This window comes from Choloepus didactylus, chromosome 7 (genome assembly GCF_015220235.1).
Source record: "Choloepus didactylus isolate mChoDid1 chromosome 7, mChoDid1.pri, whole genome shotgun sequence".
NCBI classification, from domain to species: domain Eukaryota; kingdom Metazoa; phylum Chordata; class Mammalia; order Pilosa; family Megalonychidae; genus Choloepus; species Choloepus didactylus.
In genome coordinates, this window is record NC_051313.1 from 116,955,913 (window position 1) to 116,974,736 (window position 18,824).

Here is an 18,824-nt window from a genome sequence, read left to right on the forward strand (position 1 = left end):
CCCAGCAATCCCTTCATTAACAAGCCCTCCAGGCGATCCTGATGCAAGCTCAAGTTTGAGAGCCACTGCTCTAGGAATTATGCCCCAAACCTAACTACGGCTGAAAGAAGCAAAGGGCTAAAACGTGGAGTTTAGATGAGCAGGAGAATAGTGATACCACTACCAAAAGAAGAAAGAATTGGTCTTGGGAGGGATAAGGAATTTTAGTTTCACGTGAGGATCTAGCTGTCATGTGGAGCTATGTCCAGTAGATAGTTTTTTTCTTTTTTTTTTCTTGTTTTTGTTTTGTTTTGTTTTTTAAAACATTTTATATGCTTTGTTTGTTTGTATTTCTTAAAAAAAAAAAATCAGTAGATAGTTTTAAATGAAGACCAGAGGAGGGGAAGGAAGTCAGGACTGGAAATATAAACTACAGCAGAAGTGAGGAGATGGATAAAGTAACCTAGAGAGAAAGTATTCAGAAGTACAGACTAATACAAATCTACTGAAAGTTTGGCAAATGAATTAAGAACCTTAAAAAATGTTTATAACCTTTGACCCAATAATTCCACTTCCAGGTTTTTATTCTAAAGAAAGATTTAGATATGCACAAAGAGTAATGCCCATAAAAATTACAATCATTTGGAAATATAGTGAGTGTAACTAACTGCAACGATTTGTAGGTGTGATTGTGGTTGAAAGGGAAAGTTTAGGGTCGGCTCCATTAGCTAGAACACAACAAAACAATTAAAAATCATGTATTCATAAATACCTAATGAATGGGAAAATGTTCACAATAAAACATTAAGTGAATAAAAGCAGGATAATACTATAAATAATATAATCACTTTTTTTGTAAAAATGGTATTTGTGTATATTAAATAAGTGTATATACTACAAACATTCACATGGACACACAAATTTAAGTAAAAATATTGAGAGAAAATGACCCAATTATAAATAGTGGCTCCCTGGATAGTAATTTTTATTTTTTCTTCTTTATTTTCCTCTGTATTTTCTACATTATTAACAGAATGAGTACAAATCATTTTTATCACTTTAAAAAACAAAACTTAAGACAAAATGATCAGAATATGTACAGACTAGACTTGGGATAGAGTTGCATTTGCAGGATAAAAGGAAGAAAAGAGCAGGTAAGGGAAAAAAATAAAAGACTCCCTCTGAGAAACTCAAGTAACTAGGCATGTCACAAATACTCAGAAAGGACTGGTGGGCCATGTTAACTGCCACAGAGGAGCCCAGGAGAATGAGGACTGAGGAAAGGACACTGGCCTGAGCGGTTAGGAAGTTACACTTGATACTTTAAAAAGAACTTTTGTAACACACCTTTCTTTATTCTTTTTCACTTCTCCTCTTTTCCCATCTCCCTCACTCTTCTCCATCTAGAAAAGGCAGCACAATTTGGTGATAAGGAGTTCAGGCATTGAATCCTCACCCCACCACTCCCAAGATGTAGGATCTTGAGCAAGTCTCTTACCTTTCTGAGACTTAATTTTCTCATCCATAAAATGGAAAGTGATATTAGTACCTGCCTTATAGGATTGTTACAAGAATTTAGCGAACTAATATTGTTAGTATTTAGAGCAGTGCCTGACATACAGATACCAGCCTACCAGAGGCACTGCTTAGACCCACTTAAAACAATTCTCTTAGAAAAAAGCTCTAAAGCCACTGAGCTTTACACCATGGTCCCTGAACCACAAAGGGTCCCAGCAAAGATTCCCCTTAATCTTCATTATCTTTTGTAAAACCACAAGGCACCCATGGGAAAACTGTTGCTTTCCACTCTCCTGACTATGCATTTCTGTTTTCCTGCTTACTCCCCACTGTGTCTCTAGTGCCTGACATAGAGACTTGGCACTGAGTAACATCTCAAAAATGTTTGCTGAATGAATGGATGAAATTCTTCCTTCTCTATTATTCTGGAAGACGTTGATAAGATGTACCAGAAACAGTAAGTTCAAAGTCACAGCCTTTTTTCTACTTAAAAGACACAGAAAGGTCAGAGGAAAAAAAAAAAAAAAAAAAGACACAGGACCCATGGGCTATTTTTCTCTGAAGCCTCAATTTCCTCAGATATAAACTGGGGATACAAACACCTATAGCTACCTCACTATGCTGCGGGGATTAAATCAAACAAAATATTACATGAAAGCCCACTGAAAAGAATAAAATAGTATAGATGTCAAGTATTATTATTCTGATTCTGATATGGTCTAGCTATATCAATAATAGTGAATCAGGGAAAGAGAAGATAACTTGATTCGAGGAAACAAATGTTGACTTGAAAACTGCTATGACATATGGAAGCATACGAAAGGCTATGGGATTTTGTTACTTTATTCCAATTTCCAGTTCTTCTCTTATCACAGAATTAGATATAATCCTGGAAATAAGTCTCTCCATCTGGCATACCCTTTAATCCTCTAAGTAGCCTGAAAATTCCTCCACTGCCCTACAGGCAGCTTTGAAAATTAAAGGCTTTGCCACATTAAATGGGCCATCCTACACACTCTCAACGGTGTGATACTTTGCAATCTAAGCATGCCCACAAGGGGGCATAGGAAGAGATGGGGTGACTGAAGGTGGCAGAGAACCACTCACTTGGCTGGGGGCAGGGATAACATCTTGTGCATGGTGGAGGTCATTCGATCTCTGCCCAGACTGAAGGCATCCTTAGTCAGGGACACAGCTTCCTTGGTGAGGTCCATGGTGGCATGTAGGGCCTCCTTGGTGGCATCCTTGGTCATGTGAATAGCACTTGACAACTCTCCCTCAATGTTTTTCAAGGGAATGAGCTCACCCTGTCCATTCACAGTGGTATCTCTGCCACCTGTGGACTTCAACACAGCTGGTGAGCTAGGTGCTTGGGCTCTGCTCCCTCTCTTGGTCTGAAGAGACTCAACTGCCTCATGGCCTATCCCTGCCAGCTGCTGTGCAAGTGAACCTGGGTCCTGCAGTTCTCCATTACTATGGAGAGGCAGTGGCCTATCCTGGGATGCATCCAGATTTTCAATGCCACTATCTTCCAGGACCTTCTCAGGACTTGCTGGGCCCTGGTCTGAGGAAGCATCAGACTTCAGCTCCCGATCCTCTGAAGGACAGAGCTCCGAATCTATGAGGCTGGTAGTATCTGAACCTGCAGAGTCGGCCTTACCAGCCCCAGGGGCAGGATGCATGAGCAAAGCCACCTCAGCGCTGGGGAAGAGGAGTCCAATGCAAGCTGTCTGGGACTGCAGGGGAGACCCAGTAATGGCCTCTGTATCTTTAGTCAGCTGTTCCTGAAGACCCTGCAGCACCTCCTTCAGGCGAAGCAGAGCCAAGTACTGGTAGTGGTCAAGCCTCACTCGGACATGGGAGGAGGAGTGTACAAGCATGTGAACATCTGCTGCATCCTCTAGCTCTGTCAGTGGTCCTTTGCTGTCCACACCACCACTGCCTTCCCTCAGAACTTCCATGACTTCTGTAAGTCCTGATAGGCTTTTCAAATCATGCTCAGTCTTTGATCTCTGATGGGACACAGAGTCAGGGACAAGAGCCTCAGATTGGCCAGGACTTCCAAAGCTGGCTGATAGTTTTAGTCTCCCCTCTGTAGATGAAAGGAGCTTCTGCGCCTCAGCTTGCTGCCAGCGGAGGGGCTGACAGGCCCAAATGGACAAGGGGAAAGGGGCCACAAAATTCAAGGTATGACCTTTGAAGTTCTCTGTTCCCTCAAAGTCCAAGGAGATCTGGGCAAAGTGGAGGGACCAAAGATCCTGGGACGCCTTAGGCCTCTTGAGAGGGAGGGTACCAGGCTGAGGGAGGTGGGATTCCATCTGGAAGGCATGATGCAAAAAAAGCATGTGCAGAAGGCTAAAGCCACCTGGGACCTTGGGAAAGCGAATATAATTGGAATGAAAGAACTCAGCAGCAGTAAAACCCCGGAAGAGGTTCTGGAGATCTGGACAGCTACAATGTGGGGCATGACGTGTATTGGTGGCAGTCATTCTTGATGCAGAAATGGCAAGAGCCTGGGGACGATGCAACCTAGCCTCCTCTCTCTTCTCCAGTGGGAAGCTCACCTTCAGAGAGAAAATAAAATACAATTCAGAATGGCCATTTGAGTATCTCAACATCCCACCATGTACACAGACATGACAGATTATTTGGGTCTGTTTTCCTTACTTCCATCAAATGGACAATGGAATCCTGGATAACAGCCAGGAGAGATGCAGATGTGTCTACCAACAGGGAACAAAAATTTCACTCTCTCCCTACCTTCAACCAGAAAGCATCTAGTCGGATGTCCAAGTGTTCATCTTTCTGGCTTGAATCTTCCAGCTTATAGATAGCTTTGAACTGCTCCAAGCTGTGGTATAAATCCAGGCAGAAGAGGTTTCCCCAGAGCAAACTGACAGGATCCATGGTAAATGTCAGACCATTTAACTGAATGTAGAGATTGGGACAGGGAACTAAAAAGCGGGGAATAAAAGAGTCACCAGGTACAAAGCAGCAGCTAGACTCCTACTTACCAGCTAATATTTATTTTATTTCATGAGAGCAAAGGTGGACATTATACAGGGCAGAGTTTTTAACAAAGGCATGCTAAATTAACTCAAACACCTAAAGTTCTAAAAACAAATGAGAATGTAAATAGTAACCCCAAGGCAGACAAATGTGAACAGCATAAGCTAGACAGTAAGAAATGGTCAGGCCAGATGTTTACCTGGAAGCTCCGGATTATCTGGGAAGTAATACTCTGTAAACTCAATATGAATGGCAGAGACCTGAGTGGGTAGGTTATAGAGTTTTCGACTACAGGAAAGGAGTGTAGATGGCTTCTTACTTGGTTGTCTGGCTGTAGAAACCTAAGCAATCACAAGTTACTATTAGCATTTATAGTACCACCCAAAACAGAATTCAATTTCCTGTGAGCAAAGTACAAAAGGCTCTCCTAATCTTCCAAAATCTGTCAAAATGGAGCTTAGTGCTTTTCACACATAGTCCAGTCATTCTCACACCTGCCTAACACTATCCACAAGTTGGTTTTTTCAATGGAAGGTTTGCAGTAGGGCATTCAGAGGAAAATGGGGAATTCCCAATACCGATCTCAGCAGTCTTGCTCAGAAAGAAACAGACCAAGTCATCAACCCACCCAAAAGTGATGGGAGCAGCCCCTGAATTTCACAACCTTGTTCACACTGTCCCAGTTGCCTTCCAAAATGAACTGTACCACCCCTTTCCAACCAAGTTTCCCCATATCCCGGGACCCTCACCTGGTGGATATCTAGGTCATCCACCCGTACTACCATGCAGCTAGAGCGTAAGCGATTCCATGCTGGGGGCCGAAAGGCAGCCTGTTGGCACTGAGAGGGACTTCTCTCAAGCATGTTCTTTCGAGGACTAGAGAGAGAATCTAAATAAAAATAAGAATATAGGAAAGAGAATCAGATACATTCGACTCTCATTATTAATAGAATTAGGAAAGTAAAAATCCTAAGGTCATTAATGCTATATGTAGGAAAGTGAGCTTAACACTGTCTAATTCCTGGATGGAACTCAAAAACTGTTTTCTCCTTAAGACCAAGGCAAAAGCTTACTGAAAAGAGATCATGACAACTCAATTTCTCTTCAAAATTCCAGCTATCTCTGGGTACAAACACAACTTTGTAAATAAAGAAGTCACTGATGTCCCTCCGAGGAAGAAAACTGGCATAATTAGCTAAAAATAAGTTAGGGATAAATTAGCTAATCCATTGCTTTATCTCCACTGGTTATTCAAAGGTAAACGGCAAGAGGCAAAGCAATGGAGTCCTCCTTCTCATAACCACCTGCTTTTCTTCGTAAGGGAGAGTCCACCTCCAGGTGCCAGGGTGGATTCAGACCCGTCTCCTCATGCCACTTTTCCAGTTTACTCTGAAACTCCATCACCAGCTTCTGGGCCCACTGTCCTCGGGTCTCCATGGCCTCACAGTGCCGTACCCAATGTTTGCAGCTATCACCTATGCAAAAAAGAAGCAAAAAGCTGTTAGCCCAAGAACAAGATCCAATGTCCCATTATTTCTTTCCGTCCTATAGTCATAACTCAGAATCTGATCCCTCACCTATAATCCAGAATTCTCTAGGATAAGGAAATTATCCAATAAGAGCACCCTAAAGGCCAGCTACTGACTGCTGCCACCTTTAACTATGAATTACTGGAAAGACTCTATAACTAGTGGAAGTAAGGGGGAGAGGGTAGAATCAAAAACAGTATCTCACCCAGGGGCAAGTGATTGTACACTTTGGATCTTTGGATAATTGTATGGTATCTGAACAATCTCAATAAAAATGAAAAATAAAAATAAAAAAAACAAACAAACAGTATCTCAGGCACTGCAACCCCTCCCTACTTTCTCTCCTCACTGATAAAGAATCATCAACAGTGTTGCTACAAGTTTCCTGAAGATGTTCTCTTGAAGAGGGATATTCACAACACCTCTCTTGAGCATGTGCTGTAATCCCTGGCACCCTCCTGCTAGGCAATGAGGGATGAACCCAGAAACCTACCCTCAATCCTTTGGGCCATGCTAGAATTGCCCCCATTCGGAATTCTCCTACCTGCCCAGTGGAAGGGGTAATAGTCAAATGCCATCTTGCGGAAGGTAAGTTGCATGGCACCACCCATGAGTCTGTTTGCAGAAACACCTATAAAAGAAAAATACAGGTATATAGCAGCAGAAGGAATGAAGAATCCTAACACCACTTAAACACTTAAAAGTCTTCTTGAGGGCCAGCTCCAAAGTCCAGCTGATACACAATGCAACTGAAAGGCCATGAGGTCAGGTGATTTGCAAGGCTGAGGCCTTTCCTTTTTGAGTTACAACAGTCAGTGGATATGCTCTAAAAGATCAAAAAACTGTATTCCGTTAATTATTTCTGTAAATGGCTGTCAGATTTCCAGAAAGGCAACAGAGACTGCAAAACTCAGGATTCAGAAAATCCAATCCATAAGTCTCCCCCAAACACACTTAATAACCTTGATTGTTACCCCCAAATCTAACAATACCAGTATTGCTGTCCCTTGGTACAATACCTGGGGAAGCATAAGCCAGATTCTCCCAAAAAAACAGGACCCATATTATTTCCTTTCATATCCTGACTTCAGTGCGCCTGTTGTATTCGATAATCATTACACACTGTGCATACAAAGTACCATGGAACACTAAAATCACTGACAGACAGGGATGTTATAGAATAAACATATAGAATATTGCAGGTAAATTGGAATTTTTGTCAATAAGTCAAATATTGCATTATGTTTATCTTGAATTTATATTTAATTCTTACAAAATGAATGATCTTTCTATGCTTCTAACTTCTCTCTCCAACTAGACTATAAGAACTATAGGAGTAGGGATTACTCTACACTTGTGTTCCATCTGGCCCATCCTGCTTTGTGCTTCCATCCTTTCCCCTACCAGGGTATCTAGCGTAGAACCTTATATATAGTAGGTGCTCAAAAAACATGAGGAAAAATACCAAAGAAATGAGTGAGGGGAAGTACCATGGAATCTCTAGTTATAAGCTGGTATACCTACAAACAGAGGGTCAGTTCCAACCCATCTAGATTTCCTCATCCCAAATTCTGGACTGCTCACCCTCCTGCTAAGAGATACACCTACAACGTTTCTCTTTCTCATACTTTTTTTCATAATCATTCCCTCCCCCCAACTAAGGAGCCTTCTTAGACCTTTTTGGTCCTAATCGCCCACCCCTCAAAGAAATTTTAAAACCACAGATATACTATACATCTGCTTATATGCTGTATTTTTATCTGTTTTATACATAAAAATGAGTAAGTATAAGGAAGCTTTAGACTTACTCTTTTTATTCACTGCAAGTTTAACAATAACTAAAAATTTTAAGTTAAAAGTCAAGTTAATCTGCAAATAATCTCACTACCCTCCCCCCTACATGGGAAATGACTCCCAGGGACTGTAAGTCTCCCTGGCAACGTGGGACATGATTCCCAGGGATGAGCCTCGACCCAGCATCATAGGATTGAGAAAGCCTTCTTGACCAAAAAGGGGTAAATAAAGTTTCAGTGGCTAAGAGATTTCAAATAGAGTTGAGAAGCCATTCTGAAGGTTACTCTTATGCATTATATAGATATTCCTTTATCGTTTCTAGTGTATCAGAATACCTAGAGGGAAATACCTGAATCTATTCCAGTAGACTTGATTCTTGATGACGACTGTATAACTACTAGCTTTTATCATGTGACCCTGTGATTGTGAAAACCTTGTGACTGACACTCCTTTTATTCAGTATATGGGCAGATGAGTAATAAAAGACAAAAAACATATAAATAATAGGGGGGATAAGGGTATGGAATGTTTTGGGTGTTCTTTTTTATTTATTTTTATTTATTTTGGAGCAATAAAAATGTTCTAAAATTGATTGTGCAATGAATGTACAACTATATGATGACACTGTGAGCCACTGATTGTATACTCTGGATGGATTATATGGTGTGTGACTGTATCTCAATAAAACTGCCATTTAAAAAAGAAAAAAAGTCAAGTTAAAATTGTAACAGAATATCTGTTTGGAGTGATAGAAAAGTTTTGGTAATAGTTGATGGTGATTAACACCACTAAATTATATATTTGGATGTGGTCCAAAGGGGAAAATTTAGGTTTTATATATACATTACTAGAATAAAAATTTGAAAAACAAACAAAGGACTATATAAGAAACATTGAACCCTAATGTAAACTATGGACCAGAGTTAATAGTACAATTATACTAATATTCTTTCATCCATTGTAACAAAGGTACCACCCTAATGCAATGTGCTAATAATAGGGGAAACTATGTGTGTGAGGGGGGTATATGGGAACTCTGTATATTCTGTATGATTTTTCTGTAAATCTACAACTTCTCCAATAAAAAAAAATTATGAAAAAAAGTTGCTAAAAATTTTAAAGCTCTTAATATTTAACTTTAGTTATATTTTCTGAGTATAAACTTTTAATGTAATTTATTTACTTATGTAAATTGTAATGATCAAATTATACATGCAAATTAGAAGTCTATATATATAATAGCAATGTGATCAAAATCTTTAAATATTCAAAATCTTTATTTTTTCAGCAAAAGTAAACAATGAAAATTTTAAATTACTTTCCTAAAATTATTTCTAGTAAAAACTTTTAACTTTTCTTGATATGAGAAAATAACTTTTAACTAGATTCATTCAGATATTGTCAACATTTTTTCTTTTGAGCACTTGACTGAATGATGGGTTAAATAACTTTTGTAGAATTAAATAATAAAATATAAACGGTTTTTATTAAATCCCAAATCACAAAAGTCCTGAGGCTGAAGCATAAGCACCACAAGGCAGCCACAGACATGCACGGACATTTCTCACAATGTGACTTGGAGATGGAGTAATCAATTGAGAAAGATCTCCAGTCATTCACCATAGTTTAGTGGCACTGATCTTACATACCTTTTATGTATCTTCCATGAACTTAATGTCAGTGCTGGTCATGTGATACCCAAGAAAACCCATCAAGAGCAATTACATATTAAGGAATAAGATTTTATCAGTTAGGGTTAAGCTTTGGAGGAATACAAACCATTGTTAAATCTAAGTGGCGTTTTTGTCCTCCAAGAAGCAGTTTTCAATGCCAGAATAGGCAAATACTGAGACACAAAGTAGATGAGTGTTACTTACGGCTTGGGATGGGGGAAATAGTGAGTGACAGCTAATGGGTATGGGGTTTCTTTCGTGGGGGACAAAAATGTTCTAAAATTAGATTGTGGTGAAAGTTGCACAGCCCTATGAATATACAAAAAAAACTTAATTGTTTACTCTAAACGAATGAATTGTATGGCATGTGAATTATATCTCAATAAAGCTGTTTTTTGTTTGTTTTTTTTTTAAAGAACCAATTTTTACTTCTTTGCAAATGCATGACCTAAGCCTAGGTCTCCTACAAGGGAGAGGGTTTCATAGTAGTGCTCCCTCTACTGGAATTAATTGGAGCAAAAAACAACAAACTACAAGGACATATTACAATAGATTCTAGAATCAAAAAAATAATTAGCAATTACTAACATATATAAACTTCTAATTATACATTAGAAACAAATGGTAAATAGTGGGTATAAATGACTAATTAAAATCATCCAGTGAGCTGGTGGGAAGAAGATAGTCTAGACTTAAGAGAGACAAGGAAAGTTTTTGCTCACAGGCCTTCTCCTCAGGGAAAACAGTTAAGAGGCAGGTGAGACTCCTTTTTTTCTCCCCATCAACCATTAACCTCCTCTCTGAGCCTGAAGTATGAGCTGCTCCTGTTTGATTTTAAGACACAGTACTGCCCCACCTCAAGCCAAGCTGACCCCAACAACCATTTCAAATCATTTTACTTCTAATACCAAGGGATAGGTTAGTGTGTTAGTCGGGGACCCCAAAATCCAGGCTCTAGTATCCCTTAAGGAAAAAAACGGGTAGGTATAGCCTTCAAGGAGTCTCTAGAGAAGCAATGTCCAAAAGGGCCTTCTGTCATGATGCACACACTCTATAATGTATAGATTGTATTGAACACTTGAAATGTGACTGATGCAAATGAGGGAACAAAATTCTAAATTTTATTTAATTGTAATAATTTTAATTTTAATTACCACAGCTGGCTAGAGGCTACCATATTGGACAGAGAATTCTAGAGCAGTGCTGTCCCAAAGAAATATAAGCCATATAAGTAATGTAAAGTTTTCTAGTAGTCACATGAAAAAAAAAGTTAAAAAAAGGGAAATTAATTAAAATATATATATTATTTAAACTAATATGTCCCAAATATTAGTATTTCAACATGTATTCAATAAGAAAATGATTGAGGTATTCTACACTCTTTTTTTCATACTTCAACTTCAAAATCAGTGTATATTTTACACTTGCAGCACATCTCAATTTGAATTAGCCGTATTTCAAGTGCTCAGTATTGTGGCTAGTGGCTGTATTGGACAGCACAACTAAAGAGACTTTTGGAGCCCTTTCTACATTACCTAGTTCTCCCTTCTCCTTTCTCCCCAAATCTAAGGAGAAGAATCAAAGTCACAAGAACTCCTTCTGTTCTTTGTAGCTTCACAGGGTCATATTCCACACATAGATAAGTTGGACTTGGAATTATCCCCCTATCCAAAAATATCTCCTCCAAAACATCCTTAAATTCCACCAAGTAGATTAATTTGTTTTAATAAATAAATGAGGCAGGAAAGGGGCTAAAGTCTTTCATATCTTAGTGTAGATTATGGGACCCTGACTCGTGCAAAGGGCAGTGCTATATACCCCTCATCAAGCAATAGGGTGAAATACTCAATAATGTATTCTTAATAAAGACTTCTAAAGGGATTAAAAACCAACCAAACAAAACCTTTACAATAACACTTGAAACAACCAAATAAAATAATAATTGTTTTAGCAAAGAATTTCCAAAATAAGCAGCAAACAAGTGAGAAAATTATTTCCCGTGGTGGCAAAAGGAGTATTTATATTGTCACTGCTCCTTTCTGTTCTCTTGGAATGGTGGGAGTGAAGCGAGGTTGCAGTCACTTCAAGACCAAGGAATAGCCAAGCAAGAACGGCAGTGCCGCTTTGTGCTCCAGGAAGAAAAGAAAATAATACATAGGCCCCCCCAAGGAAACTAAGTCTAGGTCTCATTAAGAGGCAAACACAACCTTCAGAGCAGATAGGCAGCAAGAAAAAAATCTACTTTATGGGAACAAAGAGCTGGTGGCCAAGGGGAATATAGAGGGAGTACTGAAGGCACATGCAACACAATAATAATAATATTTAATATTTGCCTATGAAGATCCTCCAAATTCAGTATATTTATCTCATTGAGCCTAAAAACAACTTAAGAGGTAAACAAGTAAGATGATTAACTTAATTTCACAGAAGAGAGAACTCAAGAGTTTCAGCAAGAGGGGTTAAGTGATGTTCTAGTTTGCTAATGCTGCAGTATGCAAAACACCAGAGACGGATTGGTTTTTATAAAAAGGGGGTTTATTTGGCTACACAGTTACAGTCTTAAGGCCATAAAGTGTCCAAGGTAACACATCAGTAATTGGATACCTTCACTGGAGGATGGCCAATGGCATCCAGAAAACTTCTGTTAGCTGGCAAGGCACATGGCTGGTGTCTGCTCCAAAGTTCTGGTTTCAAAATGGCTTTCTCCCAGGACGTTCCTCTCTAGCAAGCTTGCTCCTCTTCAAAACGTCACTCACAGCTGCACTGTTCCTTCTCTTTGAGTCAGCACGTTTATATGGCTCCACTGATCAAGGCCCACCCTGAATGGGTGGGGCCACGCCTCCATGGAAATATCCCATCAGTTATCATCTACAGTTGGGTGGGGCACATCTCCATGCAAACAACCTAATCCAAATGTTCCAGCTTAATCCCCATTATTATGTCTGCCCCACAAGATTGCATCAAAGAATATGGCTTTTTCTGGGGGACATAATACATTCAAACCGGCACATTCTACCCCCTGGACCCCAGAAAAAACATACTCTTTCCAAATACAAAATACATTCGTCCCACAATACCACAGAAACTTAAATCATCTCAGTAACAATAGTTAAGTACAAGATCCCATCAAAATCAAATATAGGCGTGGTCAGTCCTAAGGCATATTTTTCCTTTAGCTTTGGATCTGTGGACTTAGAACAAGTTATATGCTTCCAATATACAAAGGAGGGACATTCATAGGATAAACATTCCCATTGCCATAAGGAGAAGGAGTAAGGAAAACAGGGTTAACAGGACCAAAACAGTTCCTAAAACCTGCAGGACAAACTCCATTAGATTTCAAAGTCTGAGAGTCATTAACAGAACGACGTTGCATCCTTGGGGCTTGAGAGAGCAGGAGTCTAACCCTACCTAAGGGCCTTTGTGGCAGCCCTTTCCTCTCCAAACACTTGGGTGAGTGCTCCAACATATCCACACATTGGGGAGACCACCTTCTCGGCCCCACCCTCCTCAAACATCGGGGCAGCTCCCGGATTCCCTTCCATCTCCGGGGCACATGCTCAACCCCTTCAGAACAGTGTGGTGGCGGCCAGGCTCTTCCCAATTCCCTGGGAATGTGCTCCACCCTCTTTGGGGTTTGGGGTGGCAAGACATTTCCTGAGCATCGAGGCGGAAGGCCCGCCCTCAACCTCCAGGGCAAACTCACCCTTTCCATGCATGTGGGCCACTCCGCTATCCCAGTCCAAGACCTCTTGACTCCAGACCTCAACCTCCTTGGCTCTGTCCTTGAAGAAATTTTTCCTTCAGTTTGTTCCTTGTGTGTCTTCTCCAGTACAGACTGGCAATGGCTCTGTCTGTAAAGATCTCACAAAAATTCTGTTGGCTTTGCGTGAAGCATGCAGGGGTCAAAGCCATCAGACAATACGACTTTCCACAAATCCTTTCTGGATAATTCCATCTCCAATCTTGGCTTGTACTGAAATGGTGGCTGGGTTCCATGTTTGGTTACGTCCTCATGTTGGGCTGTAGCTTCTGGGATTCCACCCCCTGGAAGCTCATAATTTTCCAAGCCATCAGCTTCTGGTTTCTTTGAACCCAAGAGTTCAGTTCTAAGTTTATCTCTCTCCACTCGCATTTTACTATAAGCTGCAAGGAGAAGCCAGGATACATCCTCCGCAGGTAGTCTGGAGATCTCCTCAGCTAAGTATTCCAGGTTGTTGCTTTCAAATTCCTCCTTCCATCTGACACCAGGACTCAATTTTGCCAAATTCTCTGCCACTTTAAAACAAGGATTGCCTTTCTTCCAGTTAGCAACAACACATTCATCATTTCTGCTCAAGTCCTCATCAGAAGTATCTTTAGAGTCCATATTTCCATAAACAGTCTCTTTAAAGCAGTTTTGGCCTTTTCTATCAAGCTCCTCACAATTCTTCCAGAATCTTCCCCTTATCCATTTAAAAAGTCGTTCCAACATGTTTGGTATTTGCAGACTCAGCAGCAAAAGCACCCCACTCTCGGTACCAAAATCTGTTCTAGTTTGCTAATGCTGCAGAATGCAAAACACCAGAGACGGATTGGCTTTTATAAAAAGGGGGTTTATTCGGCTACACAGTTACAGTCTTAAGGCCATAAAGTGTCCAAGGTAACACATCAGTAATTGGGTACCTTCACTGGAGGATAGCCAATGGCATCCAGAAAACTTCTGTTAGCTGGGAAGGCACATGGCTGGTGTCTGCTCCAAAGTTCTGGTTTCAAAATGGCTTTCTCCTAGGACGTTCCTCTCTAGCAAGCTTGCTCCTCTTCAAAACGTCACTCACAGCTGCACTGAATTCCTGCTCTTTGAGTCAGCACGTTTATATGGCTCCACTGATCAAGGCCCACCCTGAATGGGTGGGGCCACGCCTCCATGGAAATATCCCATCAGTTATCATCTACAGTTGGGTGGGGCACATCTCCATGCAAACAACCTAATCCAAACATTCCAACTTAATCCTCACTATTATGTCTGCCCCACAAGATTGCATCAAAGAATATGGCTTTTTCTGGGGGACATAATACATTCAAACCGGCACAAGTGATTTCCCCAAAGTGCATAAAGAAAAGAAATGAATCAATAAGCTTTTACATTCTAAATAAATGCATATGTGTTCTGTAATACCAATGCTCTAATGAATGTAAAAGTATGACAAGAAGATAGCACAAGCCACTCTGGATGGCAGTGTGGTGGTTCCTCACGAAGCTAAGTATAAAATTGTCATATGATCCAGCAATCTCATTATTAGGTACACTCTTGGAAGAACTGAAAGCAGGGACCTGAATAGACATTTGCAAACTAATGTTTATGGCGGCATTATTAACGATTGCCAATGGATGAAGGTGGCCCCAGGGTCCATTATCTGAGGAGCAGAAGGGTGAACTGTGGTGTATATATACAATGGAATATTGTGTGCAGCTGCAGGAAGGAATGAAGTCATGATGCAAGCAATGAGGTGAATGAATCTTGAGGACATTATGTTGAGCAAAATAAGCCAGAAACAAAAGGACAAATATGGTATAGTTTCACTAATGTGAACTAACTATCATGAGCAAACTCTGAGAGTTAAATTCAAGAGCATAGGTTATCAGGAGATAGAAAGGAGGCAGAGATTCGGCAATTGATGCTTAAGGAGTACAGAAAGTTTAATAAGGTTGATTGTAAAGGTTGAGAAATGGATAGCACAGTATAGTGTGATGATAGCTCAATATTGTAAGTATAATGAACAAAGCTGAGAGTGAGTGTGGTTGAAAGAGGAAGGCCAGCGGCATGTATGTTGTCAGAAGGAAAGCTAGAGGATAAAAACTGGGACTGCCAACCTTAGCAAAACCTAGACTAGAAGATTATGGTAGCTAATTGCACCAATATAAGAAAGTTTTTGCATGAACTAGAACAAATGTTTGTCACAATTATAAGGTGTTAAAAATGAGATGGTATATGGGAAAAAATACAATTAATGCAAACTAAGGTCTACAGTTAACAGTAGCACTATAATAGTCTTTCATTAATTGTAACAAAGGCACTACACAAAAGCTAAATGTCAATAATGTGGGATATAAGGGAGGGGGGTATGGGATTTTTTTTCTTCTTTCTTTTCTAGGGAAGAAATGGGAATATTCTCATATAGATTGTAGTGGTGAATGCATAAATATGTGATTATACCAGCAGCCACTGATTATACACTTAGGATGGACTGAATGATGTGTGAATAAAACTGTTTAAAAAAAAAAAAAATAGCATGACCTTCCTGCTTCGAAAGAACACATTTGCACACAATAATTTTTAAAATTGACTCAAAAATCCAAAACCTCTGATGTTTCCCACAGTTGAATTCACTTTCCTTAAAGCTTTGCAACCTCAGGAAAGATCAGCACTGCCCAAGGTTCTGTGTGGGGTTTACCCTGAAGATTCTGATTTTGTGAGGTTTAGGGTGAGGCCTACACCTGTATTTTATTAATTATTACAGGTGATTCCACTGCATCCTAAAGGCTAAAGAGTGCTCTTATACTAATAGAAGAGAGCTATTCTAGGAGAGCTAAAGCCCAAGGAATGCCTGTAACTAAGGGAAGCCAATCCAAGTACACCACAGAAACTCGGGAAAAGAGCTTGCATCCCCAAGCTTTGCCCAGGATACCTGGCTCTCGGGACTGGCTGTCATCACAAATGTGCAGGTCCAGGCGAGAGATGAGCAGATGGTAGGAGGACTCTTTCACATCAAATTTCTCAAAGTACTGGCTGAGGCGACTGCTGCTACTGTTGCTGTTGGCTTGACTGCCACTGAATGCCTGGGCCCAGGACTGCTGAGCACTGGGAACAGGTGGGGTGATCTGCAGGTCAGAGAGAAAAACAAAAGGTCCAGACGCTGAGAGGCTTCTTCGTAGGCTTTCTTTAAATTTTAGTCCAGCCAGAAGTAAACAACAGTTTAGCAAGATGCTCTTCCGTCCCATAACTGTTCAACTGGTAGCTCACTTAGGTCTGTCCCATCTAAATAACCCAAACTCCTAAAAGTCTAATTATATTTAGTCTAATAACTGTCAAAGTACTGATCTGAGGTTTAAATTGCCCTCCAACCTCTCATCCACCAGGGCTCAGCTGATCAAGACTGAAACACCTCCTCTAGGAAGTCTTTGGGAGATTCCAGGAGTGAGGCCTCTCCTCTGTGCTCTCATGGCAGAGTGTGTACCTGTTACAGCACTTATCGCATCATATTGTCATAACTTGTTTACAGTCCCTTTTTCAAGTCAGTGAACACACCAAGGAAAGAAACAAGAGGCATATTCACTTTTCCTCTCCAGTGGCAAACAATGTACACCTAACACCCTGGAGGCACCCAAAGAACAGAAGAAACGAATAAATCAGAAGTGAGGCAAAGCCTGTGCACATTCCAAAGTAAATGGCAATCCCCCAAATAAGCCAAATGAACTCTAGAATCCACTTATGTTGATTCCATTTAGGTCTGGCCTACCATCTCTGCAGTCCCACCAGAGGTTGTCTCTTTGGCCTCTAACCTGTACAGGTTCAGGGGCCAGGCTCTTTCTCTGCTGGGCTGACTTCTCCATGGCCTCGCTCAGCGACTCTGCATACTTCATCATAGCCTTGAGCTGCGAGTCAGTTAGCACCCAGAGCAGGTCATCCAACAGGAACATCAGCTTGGAGGCGATCACATTGCAATCTTTGGTCTGAGGGGGCCACAGAGAATGCAGGGTTCATTACCTTGTACCATTTCAACCCTTCAAAATCACTGTTACCTGATCAATTTCAGAACTAGCTTTTCAATAATCTCCAATATCTGAAAGAAAGGTATCAAACACTTTGGAGAACAAATTTACATTACTAAAGTTTTCTGTGATGAAGCAGCAGCAATAGTCAGTATCCCCTGTATATGGGGAGTATTGTAGTTTCCAAAATTAAGATGACAAAGAGGTGAAAACGTTCTCCCACTGCTGAATACTGGGCAACACTGAATTGCAGGATGTTCCCTTTCAACTGTCATGCCAGAGGCTAATAACACTCAAAAAACGAGGGTACACCAACTCCTCAGCTGCCTAAGAGAATACAAAAATGGAAGTTGTCATTAGGAGAGGGAACACACTCACTCTTCTCTTGAGGGCTATTTGGATCCTGCCTTGATTGGTAATGAGCCGCAATGGAGTGGTAACTGGGTCCTGATCACCATTGTCTGTGGCATCTGCCTCAATTCGAAGAGTTTGCCACGTTATTTCCTTAAATGTTAAAACCTGGAAGGAGAGAAAAAATGAATTCCTTAATGCTGTGGCTGAAATTAAGCAAGAGGCAGGATGTCCAAGGCAAAAAGACTTCCATCATTCTCAGCTGGGATCCAAACAATAGACGGCAGCAGATCAGAGATCCATAATTGAGGAAAGGGTACAGTGGTAACATTGGACAGAAGGGATTCTGGGGTTCCTAGGAATGAGGGAACACATGAGGAAATCTCCAAAACAGGAATAATATCCTCCAAGAATTACTCCTACTTTGAATCCCCTCATCTCTCCCCTTTCAACCCCAGGACTGTCACCTCTCCTCGGCGGGGGTCGGTGATGCGGGTGAGGCGGAGGTCACTCTGCTGCCAGTTGGGATTGACACTGTAGCCCTGGAGCTGCCACAATTCAAAAGAGGCGTGGAAGGCCTTGGAGTGAATCTTGATGGTGATGGAATTAACAATGATGAACATCCCTTCCACCACCTTCTCGGCAAAGCCATACTCACTACAACAAATGAGGTAGACCAATGATCAGAATCATGTGAGATTTTATGCATAGTCTTTATACCGGAAAACATCAGACTAAGTCTGTCTTTGGGTGCTGGAATTGTGGGTAATTTTTTTTCTTTACTTCTCTCCTCCTGTTTCTACTTTTTTTGTATTTTTAAAATTTCTAAATGTTTTTATAATGATGATACAGTATTCTTTTTAATGAGGTTTTTTTGTTTGGTTGGTTGGTTGGCTTTTTTTGTTTGTTTTTTTAAGAATGGAATAAAAGAGTTAAAGAGTTAACCTGGAAACAATTTCCCTTGTGTTAGAAAGAATAAATTGAAAAATCTTTTTATAGCCCACAAACGGCTGGAATAAAAATTTGGACATTGCTTGTGAGGTGAGGTCTAACTACAGAAAGGAAACAATAGGTTTCTATAAAATCTTCAAAAACAGAGCATATTCTGCAAAGGTAGTGAAAAGAGGAAACTACAGCCAGATGACCAAAAGGTTTAAGACTGTGAAATCTAGACCAGAACAGTCCCACCTCCACCCTACCAAATACCTCCCAAAGAGCA

At 40.5% G+C, this 18,824-nt stretch overlaps 1 protein-coding gene across 4 annotated transcripts in view; it reads right to left on the reverse strand.

Moving 5' to 3' along the window:
- UHRF1BP1 (UHRF1 binding protein 1) overlaps window positions 1-18,824 on the reverse strand; it is a 95,089-nt gene that overhangs the window by 10,776 nt on the left and 65,489 nt on the right. For 2 of the 4 annotated variants that reach the window (XM_037843466.1, XM_037843464.1), the window contains 10 exons: window positions 18,073-18,262; window positions 17,633-17,773; window positions 17,045-17,215; window positions 16,171-16,363; window positions 6,529-6,666; window positions 5,811-5,981; window positions 5,256-5,395; window positions 4,706-4,847; window positions 4,258-4,451; window positions 2,605-4,061 (listed from right to left, as the gene is read on the reverse strand). In XM_037843466.1, coding sequence (XP_037699394.1) covers window positions 2,605-4,061; window positions 4,258-4,451; window positions 4,706-4,847; window positions 5,256-5,395; window positions 5,811-5,981; window positions 6,529-6,666; window positions 16,171-16,363; window positions 17,045-17,215; window positions 17,633-17,773; window positions 18,073-18,262 — 2,937 coding nt within the window. The remainder of the gene's footprint in view (window positions 1-2,604; window positions 4,062-4,257; window positions 4,452-4,705; window positions 4,848-5,255; window positions 5,396-5,810; window positions 5,982-6,528; window positions 6,667-16,170; window positions 16,364-17,044; window positions 17,216-17,632; window positions 17,774-18,072; window positions 18,263-18,824) is intronic. The other 2 variants (XM_037843465.1, XM_037843467.1) reach the window with 2 other exon arrangements.